The 25,477-nt window shown below is 46.7% G+C and overlaps 1 protein-coding gene across 1 annotated transcript in view; it reads left to right on the plus strand.

Moving 5' to 3' along the window:
- Positions 1-25,477, plus strand: part of matr3l1.1 (matrin 3-like 1.1) — a 63,308-nt gene that overhangs the window by 22,197 nt on the left and 15,634 nt on the right. The window contains exons 4-12 of the mRNA XM_034182248.1: positions 2,965-3,003; positions 3,586-3,635; positions 3,716-3,744; positions 3,831-3,956; positions 12,555-12,680; positions 17,446-17,562; positions 20,315-20,439; positions 21,414-22,019; positions 22,183-22,583. Coding sequence (XP_034038139.1) covers positions 2,965-3,003; positions 3,586-3,635; positions 3,716-3,744; positions 3,831-3,956; positions 12,555-12,680; positions 17,446-17,562; positions 20,315-20,439; positions 21,414-22,019; positions 22,183-22,583 — 1,619 coding nt within the window. The remainder of the gene's footprint in view (positions 1-2,964; positions 3,004-3,585; positions 3,636-3,715; positions 3,745-3,830; positions 3,957-12,554; positions 12,681-17,445; positions 17,563-20,314; positions 20,440-21,413; positions 22,020-22,182; positions 22,584-25,477) is intronic.

Here is a 25,477-nt window from a genome sequence, read left to right on the forward strand (position 1 = left end):
TTATCTTTGCTTATAAATTAAAACCATGATGATTGATTCCTTCATTTAATGTTACAAGGTTTTTTTTTTTAATAATGAAATAGTTGCTGTTTGAAGAGCCTTTGTTTTAATTAGAAGTGTGGGGATACTCGTGAGTATCCCCACATTCGCCCAGCGCCTCACACCCTGGGCAGCTCCAGAGAAGAATAAGGTCCAACCACATGAAGGAGAGTGGTTCTGGTGCTGAGACTGTGCGTGGAGGTGAGGCCCAGCAGATCCAGCTGGTATCGCTCCACCTCCCACACAAGCTCCAGCTCATTCCCCCACAGCAAGGTGACATTCCACACCCTCAGAGCTAGCCTCTGCCACCCGGATCTGGTCTACCAAGGCCCTCGACTTTCACTGCCATCCATGGGACAGCGCACAGCGGTTCCCCCTACAGGTGGTGAGCCCACAGGGTGGAGATGGAAGGTCCACATTGCCTTTTCGGACTGTGCCCCACTGCGCTCTGTGGCAAGCCCAGCCACCAGGCGCTCACTGACCGGCCCTCCATCCAGGCCTTGCTCCAGATTGGTGGCTCCGGGCTTACTACAGGCCGGGTCACATTTCCTCTGCCTCATTTTGTCATGGTATCTTGTGAACCATTCTTAGTCTGGCCTCTCGCCTGAGACCAGTTGGCTATGGGATACCCTACCAGGAGCACAAAGCCTCCAGACAACACAGCTCTCAGGTTCATAGCGGCACACAAAACTCTGCACCACGATAAGGTGATGGTTCCTGGAGAGGTCTTAGGTGCCTCAAGGGGCGGCAACCCTCGAACACCGTGGTCCACACTGGTGGTCAGGGAAGCCATCCGACTGAAGTTGGGTGGAGTCTGTCTAGGATATGTTATCTCTGAGGACTCCAGAGGCAGTGGCAAGGTACTGACAGGCCCGAAGGGTAGCAGCCTCTGCTGTAGGGGAGACAAAGCAGCGTGTGTAGGAGGAGTTTGGAACAACCACGGAGAAGGACTTTTGGTCGGCACAAAGGTGCTTCTGGCGGACTGTGAGGCACCTCAGGAGGGGAAAACAAGGAACCATCCAAGCTGTCTACAGTAAGGATTGGACTCTGTTGGCCTCAACTGAGGATGTAATCCGGTGCTGGAAGGAACACTTTGAGGAACTCTTGCATCAGACCAGAGTGCCTTCTATATTAGGGGCAGAGCTGGAAGCTGATGGAGGATTTTCATCAATTTCCCTGATGTAAGTCACTGAGGTAGTCAAACAACTCCACAGAGGCAAGGCCCCGGGGGTTGAGATCCGTCCAGAAACGCTGAAGGCTCTGGGTGTGAAGGGTCTGTCTTGGATGAGACGTCTCTTCAACATTGTGTTGAGGTCTGGGACAGTGCCTAAGGAGTGGCAAACTGGGGTGGTGGTCCCCATATTTAAAAAAGGGTGACCAGAGAGTATGTGCCAATTACAGGGGCATCACACTACTCAGCTTCCCTGGTAAAGTCTACTTCGGTGTGCTGGTAAGGAGGGTTTGGCTGATAGTCAAACCTCAAATTGAAGAACAATGCGGGTTCCATCCTCGTCGTGGAACAACCGACCAGCTCCTCACTCTCACAAGGATCCTGGAGGGTGCCTGGGAGTATGCCCATCCAGTCTACATGTGTTTAGTGGACTTGGAGAAGTAGAGAAGTTTAAATCTTCGACTGGACTGGATTGCTTGACGTGAGGACGTTTCGCTACTAATTGCAGAAGCTTCCTCAGCTAAAATTCTTGCTCTGGTAGTCTGACTTCTGTCTTGACTCTTGTAGAGAAGATCATATGCCGATCATATGCCTTCTCAAAGGCATATGATCGGGTGGGAGGTGCTGCAGGAGTATGGAGTGAGGGGGGTCCCTTCTCAGGACCATCCAATCTCTGTACTCACAAAGCAGGAGCTGTGTTGGGTGCTTGGCAGTAAGTCGGCCTCGTTTCCGGTGGGGGTTGGCCTTCGCCAGAGCTGTGCCTTGTCACTAATCCCATTTGTGATATTCATGGACAGGTTATCAAGACATAGTCGGGGGGGTTCCCAGGTTGGTGGGCTCAAGGTCTCATCATTGCTTTTTGCAGTGATGTGGTCCTGTTGCCTTCATCAGTCTGTGACCTCCAACACCCACTGGATTGGTTCACAGCAGAGTGTGAAGCGGCTGGGATGAGGATCAGCACCTCTAAATCTGAGGCCATGGTTCTCAGCAGGAAACTGATGTATTACCTACGACAGGTCAGGAATATGGTCTTGCTCCAAGTGAAGGAGTTCAAGCAATTCAGGGTCTTGTTCACGAGTGACAGCAGTGACCACGGAACACCAGAGGTTTTATTTATTTATTTTTTAATTGGAGCAAGATGGAGCGCGCAGCGTGTTGTCAGACAGTGTGGATTCTGAAGATGAAGGAAATGATCCTTCTTTTGTTCTGGACGAGGAACCAGAGCAGGTGGTCCACCGACATGCACACAGATCTCCACAGCTTCTGTTTGCAGTTTCTCCAGGACTCAGGCGCTATGAGCTCCATCCCAGCGCTGAACTCAGAAATGCAGACACACGCTGCCCCAGCAATGGCTCCAGGTGCATTTCATTTAAAGCACTGAGATCGTTAGCTTCGGTTTTGTTAAGTTTTTCTTTCGTCCCTTTTGCGCTCTTGCTTCACAGGCTGTTTGGTGATAAAGCTCTTTCGTCCACCTTTTCTCAACGAATTGTGACTTTTTTTTACTTTTTGCCTTCATTCAGGAATCGTGTGCCGTGTGACTGGGCCACAAGGTTCTAAAAACATTCCAGACTCACACACCATTCCAAATCATTATACAAACTTTGCTTCATTTATTACTACCCTTGAAAAATGCCAGTGACCTATTTAATAAACACGACCCGGACAACACGCTTGTGTATTTCTTTATTTTGAGAAGAGCCCAAGTTTAAAGTTACAGATATGTGTTGAGTGCTTGCTCGTTCTCTTTCTTCCAGGTTTCCCAACTGGGACTGCCGCATGGAGACGGTCACCAGGTGAGAGATGGTCTCCATCCTAGTCACTTCATCCACAGGCAACGCTCACATCGTGTTCTTGATACACATGATGTAAAAATGTTGTTTCCTTCTCTCAGAAACATTTCTGTGTATGTGTCTTGCCCTCCATGTGGAGGCTGTCAGTAAGTGTCTCCTGGACAGCCGTCTGAACCAGACTGACAGATTCATGGGATTTACTCAGCAGAAATAGGGACTTAATCAAACTTGAAGTATTCTGATATGTGGAGCTGTATGCTATGATTATGAAAATGATCAAAACACCGTTTTCTTCTTGGGATGATGATTATGATGGGAGCATGTGGGAAAGAAGACAAAGTCTTTTCTGTCATTCTGTAGCTCTGCATACAAGGACATTGGGATGGCCTGTTCCTGTTTGGTGCATTTCGACAGCCAGTGAATAATTTGGATCAGCGCTGTTGTTGGACATATTGACACACGGTCCAGAGACGTTGGATTTATTAGACCGAAATCTGGGCAGAATCATGTTTTGGACATTCAGGCCTGATTGGACCTGTGAAGACGAATCACGTGTCTCTGTAATAACCTATTCTGTCATTTCAGGGCTCTGGAGCAGCAGAAGGACAAAGAAGCATCTGTCCAACAGAATACCAGTCAGTCCACCACACTGTCTTGTTGTCTAGGCTGTTCTAATGGGTGCTTTTATCCTAACATACATGTTTATCTTCAACAGATTCACAGAGCAATAAGTCCTCTAAAAAGGTAAACCTGAGCCAGACTGTTTTATATTCCCACAGACACATCACCCAACAGACATCTTTAATTTTTTTTCTTGTTTTCTTTCCCAGCATTCTTCAGAAAAGCGCAGTGTGGTTTGCATTAAATTTCCCACTAATTCGGTGGATGAGCAGTACCTGAGGAAGCTGGTGGAGCCCTTTGGGGAGCTCGTTAAAATCGTCATGTTTCCATCTGTTGTGAGTCCATTTCATTTATGGCACAAACCTTTAGAATTCCTGCATATTTCAGTGTCAGGGTTGAACCTGGTTAACTCTGCTAGTTATGACGTGCTCAATGGTTGGGCAGATGAAGTTGGAGATGCAGCCACACAACTCGCCAAACTACCAAAATAAGACCTGCATTAAAAAAACAAACCTTCCGCTCAGAAGGTCTTTTACTCCAATCTGGGAGCGTGCACTGATCCCGAGCTTCACCGCATCCTCAACACCACAGAACTGCCTTGTGTCCTGGATAGCAACCACCAAGGAAAACAACTGGTCAGACAACTAGATTTACTCAATCCAGATCCCACAACAACCCCTATTCTCTAAAACACTTCCACTGGTATTCCAGACGGCTTTTTGGTCTTCACCCCTTTATTTGGCATTCCATCGTCTTCTAAGGAACATTTGGATTGTCTTAATGCAGCATCTTTTCAAAGATCCTTCGATCTTATTGTAGTCACTCTACACCCATTCATCTTTAATCTGCACCATGTGACTAAAATTCCACCTGACTCTGTCAGCTGCCTTTTTAAAATACTGTTTCAGAGCTCACGTCTGAGCTGCTGTCACTGCACTCTTTATCTCACTGCCTGCACTGACATCATAGGTCAAAGGTTGTCCATTAGTAATCAGTGACAAAACATTGCAGGACTCATTTTCTGTTGGCTGTTCAGACAGAAAGGAACATGAGATGCAGAAAAAAACAGGTTTGAGTGGAAAAGACTCCATCAGATCAGTCTGACCTTCATGTTACCTTTGAGATGCCTGTGAACATCTTACAGAGTCATGATATCAAAGATCAGAAGGGTTTGGTGGTGCTGATATCTTTTCTGGCAAATGTTCTGGACATGATCCAGGACACAGGTGTCTCAGTGTGGGGGACCCCAGAGACTGGAGAAGGTCAAGGACATGCCCACATTTCCACCTGGTCAAGGGCATGCCCAGATTTCAACTGACTGCAGCAAATAGATGGGCACTTTGGAGAGGTTGGAAGGGACTGGGTGGTTGCCATCCAGGATCCAAGGTGGTTCAGTGGTGTGGTGGATGTGGATGCGCCCACACTTTACCAGACTTAAAGTGGGCCTTTTAAATTTAGCCAGATTCCATCCATTATAAGTGCTTTAAATATGGATTGAGAGCTGTTTACAAATGGCATGGAGGTTTAAACTGCTGGTAATGTAGTATTATTATTATTGTTATCCATCTATCCCTGGACAGAACACCAGTCTGGAGAACATGCAAACTCCACACAGAAAGACCACAGGTGGGAATTAAACCCATGGCCTTCTTGCTGTGAGGCAACAGTGCTAACCACTAATCCACTGTGCTGCCATCCATCCATCCATTTTCTTCCGCTTCATCCGAGGTCGGGTCGTGGGGGCAGCAGCTCATGCAAAGCCGCCCAGACCTCCCGATCCACACACACCTCCCCCAGCTCCTCCGGGGGAACCCCGAGGCGTTCCCAAGCCAGCTGTGAGACGTAGTCCCTCCAGCGAGTCCTGGGTCTTCCCCGGGGCCTCCCCCTGATGGGATGTGCTCGGAACACCTCTCCAGCGAGGCGTCCAGGGGGCATCCGAAGAAGATGCCCGAGCCACCTCAGCTGGCTCCTTTCGAAGTGGAGGAGGAGCGGCTCGACTCCGAGCTCCTCCCGAGTGACTGAGCTCCTCACCCTATCACTAAGGGAATGCCCGGCCACCCTGCGGAGGAAACTCATCTTGGCCGCTTGTACTCGCGATCTTGTTCTTTCGGTCATGAGCCAAATCTCATGACCATAGGTGAGGGTCGCAACGTAGAACGATTGGTAAATTAAGAGCTTTGCCCCCTGCTCAGCTCTCTCTTCACCACGACAGCGCATCACTGCAGACGCTGCACCGATCCGTCTGTCAATCTCATGTTCCATCCGTCCCTTTCTCGTGAACAAGACTCCGAGATACTTAAAATCCTCCACTTGAGGTAAGGACACTCCAATGAGCTGAAGAGGTCGAGAACCATGGCCTCGGACTTGGAGGTGCTGATTTTCATCCCGGACACTTCACACTCGGCTGCAAACCGCTCCAGTGCACACTGAAGGTCCTGATTTGACGAAGCCAACAGAACCACATCGTCTGCAAACAGCAGAGACGAGATTCTGTGGTCCCCAAACTGGACCCCCTCTACACCCTGACTGCGCCTAGAAATTCTGTCCATAAAGGTAATGAACAGAACCGGTGACAAAGGGCAGCCCTGGCGGAGGCCAACGTGCACTGGAAACAGGCTTGACTTACTACCGGCAATGCGGACCAAGCGCCTGCTGCAGTCCTACAGGGACCGATAGCCCTTAGCAAAGGACCCTGGACCCCGTACTCCCGGAGCACCCCCCCACAGGGCGCCTCGAGGGACACGGTCAAACGCCTTCTCCAGATCCACAAAACATGTGGACTGGTTGGGCGAACTCCCATGAACCCTCAAGCACCCGATGGAGGGTGTAGAGCTGGTCCAGTGTGCTGCGACCAGGATGAAAACCACACTGCTCCTCCTGAATCCGAGGTTCGACTATCGGTCGAATTCTCCTCTCCAGTACTCTGGAATAGACCTTACGGGGGGGGGGGCTGAAGAGTGTGATTCCCCCTGTAGTTGGAACACACCCTCTGATCCCCCTTCTTAAACAGAGGGACCACCACCCCGGTCTGCCAATACAGAGGCATTGTCCCCAACCGCCACGTGATGTTGCAGAGACGTGTCAACCAAGACAGTCCCACAACATCCAGAGACTTAAGGTACTCCGGACAGATTTCATCCACCACAGGAGCCTTTCCACCGAGGAGCTTTCTGAACACCTCGGTGACTTCGCATGGGTAATGGATGAATCCGCCCCTAAGTCCCCCGTCTCTGCTTCCTCTTCGGAAGACGTGAGGATGGGATTGAGGAGATCCTCGAAGTATTCCTTCCACCGCCCGACAACATCCCCTGGCAGGGTCAACAGCTCCCCACCCGCACCGTAGACAGTGTTGGTGGGGAGCTGCTTCTGCCTCCGGAGGCGTCAGATGGTTTGGCCTCCCCGAACTCCTCCCAGACCCGGGTTTTTGCCTCTGTGACCGCACAGGCTGCAGCACGCTTGGCCTGCCGGTACCTGTCAGCTGCCTCCGGAGTCCCACCTGCCAACAAAGACAAATAGGACTCCCTCTTCAGCTTGACGGCATCCCTTACTTCCGGCGTCCACCACCGGGTTCGGGGATTGCCACCGTGACAGGTACAGAGACCCCTGCGACCACGGGTACGAGCGGCCCTGCATCGATCATGGAGGTGGAGAAACATGGTCCACTCGGACTCCATTCTCCAACGTCCCCCCGGTATCTGGGAGAAGCTCTCCCGTGTAGGTGGGAGTTGAAGACCTCGCTGACAGAGGTTCCGCCAATCATTCCCAGCAGACCCTCACGATATGGTACCTCTCAACCTCCCTCACAAGCTCAGGCTCCTTCCCCCCCAGTGAGGTGACATTCCACATCCTGACAGCCAGAGGCTGTGAGCACGGACAGGGCCGCCGGGCCACCAACCCTCGACCACCACCCAGTCCTTGATGCACCCGACCCCCATGGCCCCCTCTGCAGGTGGTGAACCCAACAGGAGGGTGGGCCACGTCGCTCTTTTGGGCTGGGTCCGGCCAGGCCCCGTGGGCTAAGGCCCGACCACCAGTTGCTCGCACGCAATCCCCAACCCCAGGCCTGGCTTCAGGGTGACGCTCCGGCTCCGCCGGACCGGGCAACGTCTTGATCCTTGATTTCATACTGGTCATGGGAGCTTCTGAGCCACTGTGATGCCCTGTTGTTGTTGTTGTTATTATATTATTATTATTATTATTATTACATCTCTAATAATGATGATGCTTTATAATTATTATAATGAATAATAATGATGATGTATAATAATAATTATATTATTACTAATAGTAATACTAATGCTTTTAGTATTATAATGAATAATAATGATGTATATTATTATTACTAGTAATAGTAATAATAATGCTTATTATTATTATTATTATTATTATAAATTATTATTGCTAGTACTATTACTAATAATGATTTATTAGGGCCCGAGTAGGACAAAGTCTATGAGACCCCTATTGTAATTGCGCTGTTTATTATTATTATTATTATTTATTATCAGGGCCCGAGTAGGACAAAGTCCTTATTGTAATTGCGCTGTTTATTATTATTTATTATTAGGGCCCGAGTAGGACAGAGTCCTACGAGGGACCCTGTTGTAATTATGCTGTTTATTATTAGGGCCCGAGTAGGACAAAGTCCTACGAGGACCCTGTTGTAATTGTGCTGTTTATTATTATTATTATTTATAATTATTATTATTGACATTTTTCAAGCCACAATTTCTGCCCTTTCCCATATTCAAAAAGTCATCATACTTTACAAAGTCGTCTGGCCGGATCCGAAATTCAATATTTTGGGGGTAGTGCACATGCTAGCAGTGAAATGGCGCCCCCTGCAAATTTTCAAAACACCCCTCCCTTTGGGTTTTTGGTTGTTGTTGTTGTAGCCTCACGAAATTCGGTACACATATTTACCATGCTGGGACACACAAAAAGTCTTAAGGTTGTGGTGAATGTCGACAGGAAGTCGGCCCATTTTGATTTGAAGTTTCCATTTTGATTTTAAGTTTCCATTTTGAGTATTTTCAATTGTATAGATCATCCAAACTTGCCGACCATAATGAGGGCTCCTCCCTGAACATCGCCATATATTAACGTCCACCTAAGTCATAGCACCCCCCGGTGTATAGGAAATGTCCCATTTATACTTTCATAGGTACTGATGTCACATTGTTAACCCCAACAATTTCATTCCACTTCTAAGCATGCAAAAGAAGTTGGTGACCGGTGCATGATGATCATGGTGAAGCTATGAGTAATGGCGTCCGTGTGGCGGCATGCCGAATATCGATCCTTTGCCATGAAATTACGTTCTTCATTTTGATGGCTTTAATTTTGTCATATTATCATGAAAATTGATACACAGGTCAAGCACGGAAACCTCTTACATGTGATGGGGCATCACCTATGAGCGGGGCAAAATGCCTCGATAGCATTGCATCGATTGCATCTTTTAAAAACCCCTCCACGTAGAGGGTTTTTTTTTTTTGGAGTAGGGAGGTGAAAATTGGTACGTGTGACTTGCATAGATATACAAAAGTCTCTTGAAACATTGGTCTACTCCACACAGGAATTCAGCAGTTTTGAATATTTGTGTCATTTTGGCATGATTTCCACACGTTCTATTTGAACCAACTCCTCCTAGGGATTTTGTCCAATGCACTTCAAATTTCTTTCAGATCATCCAGAGATGATACTGATCAAAAGTTATCGAAAGCTTTATTCTATGTGAAAGGGTGTTGCCGCTATAGCTCCGCAATGTTGACCCTTCGCCATGGAACATCAAGTCATGATAACTCCTTCATGCTTGCCTGATTAGATTAGATATACTTTATTGATCTCACAGTGGAGAAATTACGTTTATACTCCAGTTACCTCAGACAGCAATTAGTCCACAATTATTACTTGTTTACCGTAATAATGGCACACATCAGAATTAAAGGCAACACATACACATTTGACATTGTTTATGTGCTCCTAGTTTGAAGAAGTCCGTTATCCCAATTGAGGCAAGTGGGTGAAGGCCACACAGCAACCCTAAGATGCGCCACCATCAGCTTGGGGGGAGTCGAGGGCTGCAGCGAAAACTGCACCGCCCCCGCCGAAGGCGGAAGGAATGACGTTAGCAGACGCCGGAAAGGGGAGGTGTTGATGGGGAGGGAAGGGGGTGGGGGAAGGGAATGGACATGCTTCAGTCCTGTGAAAAGCAGTTTATTGTCTTTGTGAGAGGAGATAAGAAACAGCTAATGTTCCCCAGGCCGAAACAAATCCCTCTGGAGGAAAAACAGTCAGGCAGTTTGACCTTCAGGCTTGATGAGCCTGTAATATTATGGTTACAGCAGTGAAAAACACTTTTTAACAGTTCCACGTGCACAACCAAATCCCAATTATGAATTAAGAATATTCCCAGTTATGAATTAAGAATATTCACTGGCCTCTGAAATCTTCAGCTTCAACTACAAGGCATGCATCTGCTCCCAGATGTCATTCAATTTGTGTCTGAGTTTGAGTCATCGCAGTCTGAGAATGCACTGCCTTGCCAACCTCGTTAATCATGATGGACAAGCGAGGGGCCATGGTTCTTGATGCCGCCGTCTTGCCAATTTTCCGGTAGATCAGGGCAGCACATAAGCCAAAAAGTACCAGCCCAAAATAAATCCTCGACGTCCTCAACGGAGAAAGGCGCCAAGCATGCAACACGCCAAAACCCCCAGGAGTCGAGGACATAGCCCGCAGGATATGTTCCATCTGGGCAGGTAGGATCCCCCGGTCCTGACCTTCTTGTAGAAAAAATGGTGTCAATAGTGTTCAGAGACCATGGTTAATCCAATAGTAGTCCAATAGATCTAGAATCCAATATAATTTGAGGAATTCACAGTCTGGTGAAGTAGGGACTTGAAGGTTAAAGGGAGAGAACAGAGATAAGGGAGAGTGGAGGAGATGCGACCGCCCTTGTCGGAGTTCCAAGCTGAATGACATAACTGATTAACTTGAAACTTGAACTGTGTGATGAGTGTGTGCCCCTGTACGCACCTGCCCACATCTGGTCACAAGGGGACATGGTGGCGTGGACACGAGGGCCCATATATTACTGCTTGCAGTCCTAATTATTATTATTATTATTATTACAACTCCAATTCCAATGAAGTTGGGATGTTGTGTAAAATGTAAATAAAAACAGAATACAATGATTTGCAAATCCTCTTCAACCTATATTCAATTGAATACACCACAAAGACAAGCTATTTAATGTTCAAACTGATAAACTTTGTTTTTGTGCAAATATTTGCTCATTTTGAAATGGATGCTTGCAACATGTTTCAAAAAAGCTGGGACAGTGGTATGTTTACCACTGTGTTACATCACCTTTCCTTCTAACAACACTCAATAAGCGTTTGGGAACTGAGGACACTAATTGTCAGTGTTAAGATTTGGGTATAAAAGGGCATCGCCAAAAGTCTCAGCTGTTCACAAGCAAAGGTGGGGCCAGGATCACCACTTAGTGAACAACTGCATGAAAAAATAGTCCAACAGTTTAAGAACAATGTTTCTCAATGTTCAGTTGCAATTTAGGGACTCCATCATCTACAGTCCATAATATAATCAGAAGAGTCAGAGAATCTGGAGAACTTTCTACACATAAGCGGCAAGGCCGAAAACTAACACTGAACGCCCGTGACCTTTGATCCCTCAAGCGGCACTGCATTAAAAACCAACATCATTGTGTAAAGGATCTTACCGCGTAGGCTCAGGAACACTTCAGAAAACCATTGTCAGTTAACACAGTTCGTCGCTACATCAAGTTAAAACTCTACCATGCAAAGCAAAAGCCATACATCGACAACATCAAACGCCGCCGCCTTCTCTGGGCCCGAGCTCATTTGAAATGGGTGGACGCAAAGTGGAAAAGTGTGCTGTGGTCTGATGAGTCCACATTTCAAATTGTTTTTGGAAATCATGGACGTCATGCCCTCCAGTCAAAAGAGGAAAAACAACATCCAGATTGTTACCAGTGCAACGTTCAAGTGCGGGTACGAGACTGGCCTGTCTGCAGAACAAACCTGTCGCCTATTGAAAATGTGTGGCGCATTATGAAGCTCAAAATACCACAACGGAGACCCCGGACTGTTGAACAACTGAAGTTGTACATCAAGCAAGAATGAGAAAGAATTACACCTACAAACTTTCAACAGTTAGTGTCCTCAGTTCTCAAACGCTTATTGAGTGTTGTTAGAAGGAGAGGTGATGTAACACAGTGGTAAACATACCACTGTCCCAGCTTTTTTTAAACGTGTTGCAAGCATCCATTTCAAAATGAGCAAATACTTGCACAAAAACAATAAAGTTTATCGGTGTGAACATTAAATATCTTGTCTTTGTGGTATATTCAATTGAATATAGGTTGAAGAGGATTTGCCAATCATTGTATTCTGTTTTTATTTACATTTTACACAACATCCTAACTTCATTGGAATTGGGGTTGTATTATTATTATTACGACTACTACTACTAATAATAATGATTTGTTATTACTACTAATAGTATTAATAATAATGTTTTATTCTTACTACTACTGCTACTACTAATGATTTTTTAGTATTATTACTACTACTATTAACAATGATTTATTATTATTATTACTACTAATAATAATGATTTATTCTTACTACTACTGCTACTACAAATGATTTATTATTATTATTATTACTACTACTCCTATTGCTACTAATATAATAATAATTTATTGCTATTGTTATTACTACTACTACTAATAATAATAATAATAATAATTTATATTATTATTATTCAGTCAGCACTCTGTAGAAATGACAACATTAGCTGCATTTTCAGTGATGTTGTCGGGTCAGTGATAAAGGGGAATATTCCATTAGTTTCCAAATAATTTGTCTCCTCTTCTTGTCCAGGCATATGTGGAACTGGCAACCAGTGACCAGGCCATGGACATGGTGAACTTCCACAATAAGTACTCTACAACTGTTGGTGACCAAAAGATTGAATTCAGTGTCTCCTCCACCTTCAACTTCATTCAGGTAAAAACTCATCCAGCAGTCAGCACACTGAGTGTACAACTACAGTGCCCTCCAAAAGTACTGGAACACTTGGTATTTCACACATTTTAATTTGTTTATGCCATGTCAAATTCAAAAAATAAAAATGATCCTCCTTAAAGTCAAACTTAAAGCAAATCTCTACAACTTGACATAAATTAATTAAAAATATAAAAGCCAAGATGATGGGTTGCATAAGTAATCAGCCCCTTTGGTATAATACCTGCAAATAATCAGTTTTATAGCCAGTTTTTATAGTCAGGGGATGGATACATGAACATTTCCAAGTCATTGAATATATCTTGAAGTTTATTTACATCATTTATGAAGAAATACAAACAGTCTGGCACTCTGTGGTAAATCTGTGTGGAGTAGACCGTTCTCAAAACCGAGTGACTGTGCAAGAAGGAGAAGAGTGAGGAAAGCCACCAAGACACCCAGACAGTCCAGAAGATGTTACAGGCTTCTGTGGTTGTGATTGGAGAAATTGTGCACTGTGCATGATTTACATCACCGTCATACAGCTTCACCATGGAGCAGAGAACAAAACAGATCAGATCTAAACTTGCATCCCAGATGTACCTTCTGGCAAATTATAGCTGAACCTTCTGTTTTTTTTTTTTTAGAAAGTCCTCCTGTGTACCACTTCATCATGAAGCTGGATAACGGGAGATAGAAATGCAATACATGCACTGTGCACAATTTCTCCAGTCATTAAATTGTAAAAATCTGTGAAATACTATGTGTTGCATTACTTTTGGAGGGCATTGTATGAAACAAACAAACAAAAAAAAACCTGCAGCATGTAAGTCTGTGGACAGTCATGCCTGTCAGGCCGCTTGTGGTAGATTAACCTGTGGCAGGTTTTTGTGCACATCAGCCACGCCCGAAAACTTCAACAGTTCTCCTGGTTTAGTGTGTGTGGTTTGTTTTTATTCCCTGAACTGTGAAGCCCAAATTCTGCTCCTACAACTCTGCAACTCTGTGGCCACACAATGACTGATGTGGGCGTGACCCTTTTGAAGTTCTCTGTCAAGTTGGGGGGTGTGCCGTCATCCAATTTTCAGCCGGAATAGTCGGCACAACAAGGCACAGACTTTCTTTTCCTGCTTTACCACCAATGTTCCTCGTCTTTTTTTATTTTTGCTTTTTGTTTTTTATTTTCCTTTTTATGGACCATTTTGTCTCAACAAGCTCCACGTCTTTATACCATCATAAATCACCAAACCAACATTACGTGTAATTTCCCTCCATGAATTGTCGGTCATTTGAGAATATTTGTAGTTTTTAGACTCCATGTTGAAAAGTTGGTCATATTCATGAATTTTTCTGCCAAACACTCATCCATTTGATCCATGATTGAAATGTAATCAGCGTGCATACTGCAATATGACAGGAGAGGAAGGAGTGAAACCGGAAAAGTGACCAATCACAGCCCTTGTGATTTCAGTTTTTGGGAGGTGCACATTAGGCTACGGAGAGGTTATGCAGAGACACAGAAGGGACACAGAAGGGACGCAGAGACACAGAGGGGACGCAGAATCACAGAGGGCACTGCACAGACACAGAGGGAACACACAGACACAGAAGGGACGCAGAGACACAGAGGACTCTGCAGAGACACAGAGGGGATGCAGAGATACAGAGGACTCTGCAGAGACAGAAGGGACACAGAGACACAGTGGACTCTGCGGAGACACAAGGGACATGCACAGACAAGGGACGCAAAGACTCAGCGGACTCTGCAGGGACACAGAGGGGATGCAGAGACACAGAGGAGTCTGCAGAGACACAATGAACTCTGCAGAGACACAGGAGACGCAGAGATACAGGGCGGACACAAACACAGAGGAGTCTGCAGAGACACAGAGGGGATGCAGAGACACAGGGGAGGCAGAGACACAGAGGACTCTGCAGAGACAGAGGGGAGGCAGAGACACAGAGGGCACTGCAGAGACACAGAGGAGACGCAGAGACACAGGACTCTAGAGACAGTGGATGTAGAGACACAGAGGACTCTGCAGAGACAGAAGGGACGCAGAGACACGCAACACTCTGCAGAGACACGGAAGACTCTGCAGAGACACAGAGGACTCTAGAGACACAGGGGAGACGTAGAGACACAGAGGGGAGGCAGAGACACGGAAGACTCTGCAGAGACACAGGGGATGCAGAGTCACAGAGGGGAAGGCACAGACACAGACGGGATGCAGAGACACAGGAGATGCAGAGACACAGAGGTCTCTGCAGAGACACAGGAGACGCAGAGATACAGGGGGGACACAAACACGGAGGACTCTGCAGAGACACAGAGGGGATGCAGAGACACAGAGGGGAGGCGGAGACACAGAGGGCACTGCAGAGACAGAGGAGACGCAGAGACACAGAGGACTCTGTAGAGATGGGATGTAGAGACACAGAGGACTCTGCAGAGATACACAAGCGACGCAGAGACACAGAGGTGTCTGCAGAGACACAGGAGACGCAGAGATACAGGGGGGACACAAACACGGAGGACTCTGCAGAGACACAGAGGGGATGCACAGACACAGAGGACACTGTAGAGACACAGAGGACACTGTAGAGACACAGAGGGGAGGCAGAGACACAGAGGGCACTGCAGAGACACAGAGGGCACTGCAGAGACACAGAGGACACTGTAGAGACAGGGGATGTAGAGACACAGAGGACTCTGCAGAGACAGAAGGGACGCAGAGACATGGAAGACTCTGCAGAGACACGGAAGACTGCAGAGACACGGAAGACTCTGCAGAGACACAGAGGAGACGTAGAGACACAGAGGACTCTGCAGAGACACAGAGGGGAGGTAGAGACACAGAGGACTCTGCAGAGACACAGACGGGACTGCAGAGACACACAGGAGACGCAGAGACACAGAGGACTCTGTAGAGACACAGGGGATGTAGAGACATAGAGGAGACGCAGAGATATAGAGAGGACGCAGAAACACAGAGGACTCTGCAGAGACACAGAGGAGATGCAGAGATACACCGGGGACACAGAAACACAGAGGACTCTGCAGAGACACAGAGGGGATGCAGAGACACAGAGGACTCTGCAGAGACAGAAGGGATGCAGAGACACAGAGGACTCTGCGGAGACACAAGGGAGATGCACAGACAAGGGACGCAGAGACACAGCGGACTCTTCAGAGACACAGAGGGAATGCAGTGACACGGAGGACTCTGCAGAGACACAGAGGGATGCAGAGACACAGAGGGGATGCAGCATCACAGAGGGGACGCAGAGACGCAGAGGACTCTGCAGAGACACAGGAGATGCAGAGACACAGAGGGGAGGCAGAGACACGGAAGACTGCAGAGACACACAGGGGACGCAGAGACACGGAAGACTCTGCAGAGGCACAGAGGACTCTGCAGAGACACAGAGGAAACACAGAGGACTCTGCAGAGACACAGAGGAGATGCAGGGATACAGAGGGGACACACATGGGACGCAGAGGACTCTGCAGAGACACAGAGGGGATGCAGAGTCACAGAGGGGAAGGCAGAGACACAGAGGGGACGCAGAGACACAGAGGTCTGTAGAGACACAGAGGGAATGCAGAGACACAGAGGTCTCTGTAGAGACACAGAGGGGATGCCGAGACACAGAAGACTCTGCAGAGGCACTGAGGACTCTCCAGAGACACAGAGGACTCTCCAGAGACACAGAGGACTCTGCAGAGACACAGAGGACTCTGTAGAGACACAGAGGGGACGCAGAGACACAGAGGGGACGCAGAGACAGAGGACTCTGCAGAGACACAGAGGGGATGCAGAGACACAGAGGACTCTGCAGAGACACAGAGGAGACATGGAAGACTCTGCAGAGACACACAGGGGACTGCAGAGACACAGAGGGGATGCAGAGACACAGAGGACTCTGCAGAGACACAGAGGAGACATGGAAGACTCTGCAGAGACACACAGGGGACACAGAGGACCATAAATCAGGCTTAAGTTGTTCTTGTCAGGAGAAATTCCGTCCTTTGGCAAACTATTGTATCTTAAAACTCAAGAACCATAAAACTCTCAATCAGAATTTTTATACATTAATACTGCAAAGTTAAAAAAAATCATGTATTGCTGACATTTAGAAATGCCTTTTTACTGAATTTTGGGTTTCAAGTGGAAAAATGTACCAGAAACCCTGAAATGCTCACATTGCCTACTAGATGGCGACAAAAGCTTCCCAAATGTTCACTTGAGAAGTTACCTTTTGGCGACAGCTTACTTGTTTTACATTCAAGCTGTGATGGTGCCAAGGCTGCACGTTGACTTTCGCGTCCGTTTGAGCTTAAGTTGTAGCCCGTGACAGCAGCGATGTTTGAACATCTGCGTTTGAGGCCTGTCCATGGTGACGGTCAAGGCGGCTGTGCAGGCATGCAGCAGATTTTAAACGTGTCTCAGTCAGTCACAGCTGGTTCAGAGTCTCTCTTCAACAGCAAATGAAGAACCATCCGACAAACGGACAGAATCAGCGAGGACGCTGACACAGACACACTGATACACACATTCACGCAAGTTAACGGCTTCATTGTGTTGATTAAACCTGAGCTGTGTGTGTGTGTGTGTGTGTGTGTGTGTGTGTGTGTGTGTGTGTGTGTGTGTGTGTGTGTGAGCGCGCACACTCTGATTTTTAACCGCGGCAGTGGATGTCAGAAGTTATAAAACCACGCTGGGGTTCAGTGTTGCTGAAGGAGGCGGCGTTTGTGTGTCTGCAGGACTTGCGGGTGCTGAGCTTCACTCCGGCTCCAGGAGGACCCAATGGCCAATCAGATCTCATCAGAATCGTCAAACGCTTTGGCCCTCCCCTCTATATGCTGTTTCTGCCATCTGTGGTGAGTCCCACCAAATGAGCATTGGGTCCAGTACCTGGGGGCTGTTAGATATATGTTCTTGGTGCACGTTACTGTTTCCCCCAGAATTACTGCAACAAACAAGGCTTGTTTGTTAAAATCCTCTCTCTCTGCTCCGCGCTCGCTGTCTTAAGTGCACTGATGGTTCACAGCAGAGCGTAACATCTCATGCCTCCCTTCAGGAATCTCCCTCCCTCCCTTGCAGTCTATAGCGAGTTGACTCTGCGCGCTTGCACACACACACAGCTCCTTCGGTAAACTACCCATTTTAAACGGCTTTGAATAAGACGGCCACTGTTTTAATCAGCTGTCTTATTCAAAATTTGAACGTCCAAATGACGGCAGGACGGCTGCCTAAAACTATGAATTGAGAGAAAATCAAAGACTTAAATAAAATAAATGACTGGTCAACTACTAAATTACGAGTAGTTGTTAACGATTTCAGTCGTCAACGTAGTCGTAACTAGTCGACTAGTCGTGGCAGCCCTACTTAAAACCGAAATGCATCCACAGTGGTGCCGTGGTACGTGGCTTTGGAACCAGAACCTCCTCATGCTCTGTGTTATTATCCGAGCCTCGCTAACCATCCGACCAAGACGAGAGGAAACTTTGTGAGTGAGGCAGCGAGGCTGCGTGCTGCCACTGCAACACGATGACGTCAGATTCTGAGTGTTTTTATGCAACTTTGTGTATAAAAAAAGTAATTCACGGTAATCGCGATTATGAAAAATATTTGCGAATATGAAAAATAATCACAATTGGCGAATATTGTAATAATTGTGACTGCCCTACTTCTAACAGCACTTTGACCTTGAAAATTTGTGGAATTGAAAACTTGTGTTGGTGGATGTTTGTGCTCTACGAACGCAATGCTTTAGATGGGTTTGATACCAAACTCTGAAAATGTTGGCTTTTATTTCCTGATGTTTATATGTAAATATGATAAACAACATGCAACATATAATTTTTGTAGGAACAGAAGTATTGGAATTGATGAGTCTAAAGTGGGAGTGACTGAAATACTGAGTGACTGTGCAAGAAGAAGAGTGAGGAAAGACACCCAGACAACCCAGAAAAGTTGTAGGCTTCTGTGGCTGTGATTGGAGAAATTGTGCACTGTGCATGTTTTCCATTTTGTATCACCGTCATATAGCTTCACCATGGAGCAGAGAACAAAACAGATCGAATCTAGGCTTGCATCTCAGATAGACCTGTTAATTTGTAGCTGAGCTTTCAGGTGTTCTTTTAAGAAAATCCTCTTCTGTACCACTTCATCATGAAGCTGGATAACTGGAGATAGAAAACTCAAAACGCACTGTGCACAATTTCTCCAATCACAGCCACAGAAGCCTGTAACTTTTTCTGGGTTGTCTGGGGGTCTTGGTGGCTTTCCTCGCTCTTCTTCTTCAGTTCTGGAGAACTCTCTACTCCACACAGATTTACCACAGAGTGTCATACTGGTTGTATTTCTTCATAACTGATGTAAATAAAGTCCGAGACATATTCAGTGACAGCTTCACCATCAGAGAGCCTCAACCACAACCACCACAAAAGACTCCAAGCTGTCACTGATGTTAAACCTTTATGAAGAACAGGGGGATGGAAACTTTTGATCAGGGTCATTTCGGTCGTTTCTGTTGTCATTATGATTTAAAAAGAAAAAACACGGCTGTTTGACAATAAATGGCTTCAAACAGCCACTAACCATGAGTGGAAAAAAGTTACTGTGTTATCATTTATATTCTCTGAGCAATGGCAAAAAAAACAAACAAAAATAATGTAAACTTTTGAGCACAACTGTAAATACAACAAAATTGATCCTCTGCATTTAACTGTCCTAATTACAGTGAGACACAATCCAACCACTAGGGGCAGTGGACAGCCACAGTCCGGCACCCGGGAACCAACTCCAGATGTAGAGACGCTGCCTTGGTCAGGAGCAGACCTTAAATGTTTTTGATTGTGGGAGGAAACCCACAAAGACACGGGGAGAACATACAAACTCCACACAGAAAGGCTGGGCAGTGACCCCACAACCTTGCGGTGAGGCACCAGTGCTAACCACTAAGCCACCGTGCTGGGACTTACTGGGACTTGGTACTTTATGTCCAGTCTTGTGATGCGTCAGTCACACTTTGAGAGGATGAGCTGACGTGGTGAAAATATCACTGCAGTGTGAGAGATGAACAGCAGTGACCTCCTGATGTTTTAGTTCTTGACAGTATAAGTTTTCTTCTGCTTTTCTTCATCAGGTGTTAATTGTTGATGTTGAAGGAGTTGGTTCGTGCTGCAGGACTCATCACACTCATAACGGTGATGTCTGTCTGTGCAGCTCCCTGATCCTCGAAGGGTGCCATTTAATTCAATTTCATTCATTTTCAGCCGCCGCCATGTGTTTGGCATGCGGATGTTAAATGCTGATTTCCCGCTATTGGATGGTGTTGACTGAATACGTTTGGTGGGGTTTTTAGGTGCACCTGGTTGCTCCGGGTCCACAGTAACCACATACCTGCTGCGACCGGGGGAAATGTGGGCGTGTCCTCGCTCTTGTATGTTTTGGTGCTGATCTGAAACCAGCATTGGACAGGTCTGGGTTTTCTGTCCTGCTCATTCTCCTCACTTGTTTTATGTTTACGTTTGCCTCTGTGCTGATTGTTTTGTTGTGAACAAATTAATACATATAACCATTATTATGCTCTGACATCTTGTTTTTGTTTGTGTTTTTTTTTTTCAGGCGTTTGTAGAAATGAAAAAGGCTGCAGATGCTCAAAACGTGGTTGATTATTATTCACCGACCAATCTGAGGATAAACAATAAATTCATTAAGGTGGCTTTCTCGGGAGAATACAGAACCCTGGCGTAAGTTCCATCTCCTCTCCTCTGTGATCACACCTGCTTTTACCTTCACTACGATGTCAGGCTGCAGCTCACATTATCATCATGTCATCGAACAATAAAAAAGATGAATCGAATGCTCGGCTTTAGCCTGATGTTAGCATTAGGCACTTGATGGCTTACCATTGAAACAAGAAGATGAAAGACATCTGACATCTAGAGTAGACATCTGCCACGCTGATGGTGAGTTGATCTTGTCCTGGGAAATTGCCCTGGTTTTCTTTTAGTTCCACCAGCCTGATTGTACTTTTGGATGGTTCTTTGAAAAACCAGCAGCCATCAGGACCAGTAGCCCCTCCAAGGCTTCACCTTTGCACATTTTGTCGTACTTTTTCTTCTGCCAGGACTTGACCTTACTCTTCTCTACCTCTGTTAGCTGCCAGTTTCTCTTTGAGCTCCCTTGGTTTTGGTTACAGTTTCTGATGTTGGATTCTCATTCATTCTCTACATTCAAGTATCTCTGGGTTTCCCGGCACTATGGAAGCAGAGTCCTGGGGTTTCAGTTCAAATTGTATTTGCACATGTTCCGGGCACGTCCAATTGGGAGGAGGCCCCGGGGAAGACCCAGGACACGCTGGAGGGGTTACGTCTCGTAGCTGGCTTGGGAAAGCCTCGGGGTTCCCCTGGAGGAGCTGGGGGAGATGTGTGTGGATTGGGAGGTCTGGGCGGCTTTGCTTGATGTGCTGCCCCCGCAACCCGACCTCGGATGAAGCGGAAGAAAATGGATGGATGGATGGATGAGGGTAAATGAATGATGATCAAGTGTGGCATGCATTCTTGACCAGTCAATACACGAGAGTGTCGGGTTCAGTGAATTGAAGATTTGTTGGGTGATCTTCTGTCCCTTTGTCTCGTTGAACTAAGAGCTGTCTGAGGTCTTATTATGCTGCTACATTAATAGGTAGACAATTGATACGAATATTCCTTCTGTTCTGCAGACGTGTCCCATCAGCCAAGAGTTGTGAAGAAGAAACCACTTCAGCAAAGAGGACAAGGAGCCTCAGTCGGGAGAAAGGAGACAAGCGGAGGAGGAGCAGCAGTAAATCCAGTGACAACAAAGACAAACAGAAAGAGGACGGAAAGTCCAGCAAAGAAATGAGGTCTAGGTCCAAGGATAGGTCCAGCAGCAGTTCCTTCAAAGACAAAGACAATAAAAAAGAGGAAGAGAAATCCAACAGAGAGAGAACATCTACATCCAAAGAAAAGACTAGCAGCAATTCCTCAAAGGAGAAAAAGACAGTGGAGCAGGCATCCAGGTCCAAAGATAGGTCCAGCAGCAGTTACTCCAAAGCCCATGACAAGAACACCGAGAAAAAGTCCAAGGATAAATCCAGCAACAATTCAGGTAAAGAGAAGAACAACAAGACAGATGAAAAGTCAAGCAAAGAGAGGTCCAGGTCTAAAGAAAAGACCAGCAGCAGTTCGGCAAAGGATGACAACAAGAAGAAAGAGGAACAGAGGTCCAGGTCTAAAGAAAAGACCAGCAGTACTCTGTCAAAGGATGAAGACAAGAAGAAAGAGGAACAGAGGTCCAGGTCTAAAGAAAAGACCAACAGTACTCTGTCAAAGGATGAAGACAAGAAGAAAGAGGAACAGAGGTCCAAGTTAAAGAAAAGTCCAGAACAGTTTATCAAAAGAAGAGGACAAGAAGAAAGATGAGGAGAGGTCCAGGTCCAAAGAAAGGTCCAGCAGTAGTTCCTCTAAAAACCTCACCAAGAACACAGAGGAAATGTCCAAAGATAAGTCCAGCAGCAGTTCACTTAAAGAGGACAAGCAGAAAGAGGAAATGTGCAGCAAAGAGAGGTCCAAGCCTGAAGAAAAGTCATCCAAGAATGAGGACAAGCAGAAAGAAGAGAGGTCCATGTCCAGAGAAAAGTCTAGCAGCATTTCCTCTAAAGAGGAGGGCAAGAAGAAAGAGGACAGTAAGTCTGGCAAAGAAAGAACATCTGGATTAGAAGACAAACCCAGCACTGTGTCCTCCAAAGACACGGTGGAGAAAGACAGAGACAAGCTGAAGAGGGAGAGCAGGTCTGGGTCCAGTGATAAATCCAGCAGCAAATCCTCAACAGAGAACACGTCCGGGGAATGTGTCATGATACAGAAAACGGGTAAGAAAACACAAATCTGGTGTAGAACATCTGCTGTAGAAGGAAAAGACTCTCCAGAAGTGTTTTCGGTGCCGCAGCCTTGCCAGGAATTGCTGAATTTGCTGGTTTTGGTTTGCCTGTTTCTGTGTTCATTGTTCTGATTACTTCACTCATTTTCTGCCGCTTATATGGGTCCAGATTGTTGTGGATGCAGATCCACCAGCTCAGCCCACCCTTCCTTTTCCTTGGTCAAGTCCTATCTTTGTGGAGGATCCTGATGCATACCCAGGCCAGCTGGGGAATATAATCAATCAATTCAATCAATTTTATTTATATAGCACCAAATCACAACAAACAGTTGCCCCAAGGCACCCTATATTGTAAGGCAAGGCCATACAATAATTACGTAAAAACGGTCAAAATGACCCCCTGTGAGCAAGCACCCGGCGACAGTGGGAAGGAAAAACCCCCTTTTAACAGGAAGAAACCTCCAGCAGAACCAGGCCCAGGGAGGGGCAGTCCTCTGCTGGGACTGGTTGGGGCTGAGGGAGAGAACCAGGAAAAAGACATGCTGTGGATGGGAGCAGAGATCAATCACTAATGATTAAATGCAGAGTGGTGCATACAGAGCAAAAAGAGAAAGAAACACTCAGTGCATCATGCATCATAATCCCTTTAACATGTCTTGGGTGTTCCTCCTACCCTTTGATCATGTCTGGAAGACCTTCCCAGGGAAGCAGCCAGGGGGCATCCTCACATGACCATATGTGAGGGTAAATTACCTGGTAATAATGGATCTTGCTTTCTGGCTCAGCTCTTTCTTCACCACAGCAGTCCAGTACAGCCTCTGTGGGACCTCAGACACAGCCCCAGTCCATTTATCTCACACTCCTTCTTATCCCTACTCATGAACAAGGCCTGAGATACTTCACTTCTTCCATTTGGGGCAAAAACTCTCCCCTGACCACCAGTCTACCCTGTTCTGACAGAGCACTGTCGTCTCAGATTTGGAGGTGCTGATCCTGATCCCAGTCACTTCACACTCGATCACATATTTGCTCAGTGCACATCAGAGTTCACTGTCTGATGAAGCCAACAGAACCACATCGTCCACAAAAAGCAGAGATGTAGTTCTGAGGTCACCAAAGTGGGCACCCTCCAGTCCCTTGACTGCGCCTTGAAATCCAGTCCTTGAACATCACGAACAGTACTGGTGGCAAAGGGGAGCCCTGGTGGAATAACACCCACCAGGAAGAACAGGTCTGATGTGAATTTGAAGGCAAGAATGCGGCCACAGCTTCTACTTTGATCCCATAGAAACCATATTGTGGCTACAGTGGTCCCAGTGCACCGTACCCCCCCCCCCCAAGACACCTCCCGGGTTCCTGTCCATAAAATACATATAGGTTGGTTGGGTATACTCCCAATCCCCCTCTAGCATCCATGTGAGGGTAAAGAGCCGCTTCCAGAGTGGAACTTGCATTGGTCCTCCTGAATCCAAGGTTTGACTAATGGTCTAAATCTCTTCTCTAGTACTTTTGTGTAAGCATTCCCAGGGAGGCTGAAAAGTGTGATTCCTCTCTAATTGGAACGCACTCTCCATTCCCTTTTTATAAAGATGGGAACTATCACCACAGTTTGCCATTTCACAGGTACCGTTCCATGTGATGGTGTATGGGCACCATTACAAAGTCACATCCAGAAACTTCAACATCTCAGGGCAGATCTCATCTGTTCTCAGTCACTCGCCACTGAGGAATTTTTTGACTACTTCAGTGACTTCTGTCAGGAAGATGGCACCACATCTGCCCGAGTCTTCCATCCCGACCCCCTCCAAGAGGGCATCTCAGCAACCAAGTGCAGGGTCTGTCAGAAATGGTGCACATCAAGACTGGGTCTGTACAGCCCTTTCCGCATCCACCATCTCAAGATCAAGAGACCATCTTCCTCGCCACCGAAACATTGGTGTGAGGGTTGAGCAAATCCGACTACATGCCCTGTCCCCGTAAGTAGGTCAGAATGGCCTCACTTTCGTGAGTTGTCTGATTGTTTGCCAGAGCCACTTTGAGACTGACCAAAAGTAATTCTTCATGTCATCTCCCAACTCCACACACACAACGTTTTTCCTGCCATCTGACCTGACTCATCACCAGGTGGTGACCAGTTGACAGCTCCGCCTCTCTTTTCACCCAAGTGTGTCCAAGACAGTCTGATTATAAAATTGATCATTGACCTTTGACCTAGGGTGCTCTGGTACCAAGTGTACTTCTGAACGCCCTTGAACAAGGTGTTTGTGATGGACAATCTGTGACCAGCATAGACATCCACGAACAATACAACACTCTGGTTCAGATCAGGAGTGTCGTTTATCCCAGTCACTCCACTCCAAATTTCTACATACCGGTAGTTGCCAGTGTAAGTCCCCCAGTCGAAGTAAGGACTCCCTAGCAGGGACTTTTTCCCCAGGATCCCACTAAGGCTCTCCAAGAAGGCTAGATACTCTGAACTGCTGTTTGGTGCAGATGTAGAAACAAAGGCCAGAGTTCTCTCTCACATTGAGGCAGCCCTTTTGTTCACTGGTGGAAATTCAAAAATAACAGCTCTGAGCTGGGACGTATGGCTATCCCCAGACCCACCTGGTACCTCTCATCCTGTACAAGAGAAAGGAGAAACTCCAGCTGCTCTCCAGGAGTTTGGTCCCAGAGCCAGTGCTGTGTGTAGAGGTGAGCTAAACTATTTCTACTTGGTATCACTCAGCACTAGCTTGGGCTCTTTCCCCACCAGAGAGGTGACGTTCCAAGAGTCAAGTACCATTTGGTATGGCCTCACTGAGCAAATGGTTGCTTTACTCTCTCTCCCTGTGGATGGTGAGCCCACAGGGTGCTGACCCCCATGGCTACTGACCCGGCTACCAG

This window comes from Thalassophryne amazonica, chromosome 11, assembly GCF_902500255.1.
Source record: "Thalassophryne amazonica chromosome 11, fThaAma1.1, whole genome shotgun sequence".
Taxonomy (NCBI): Eukaryota; Metazoa; Chordata; class Actinopteri; order Batrachoidiformes; family Batrachoididae; genus Thalassophryne; species Thalassophryne amazonica.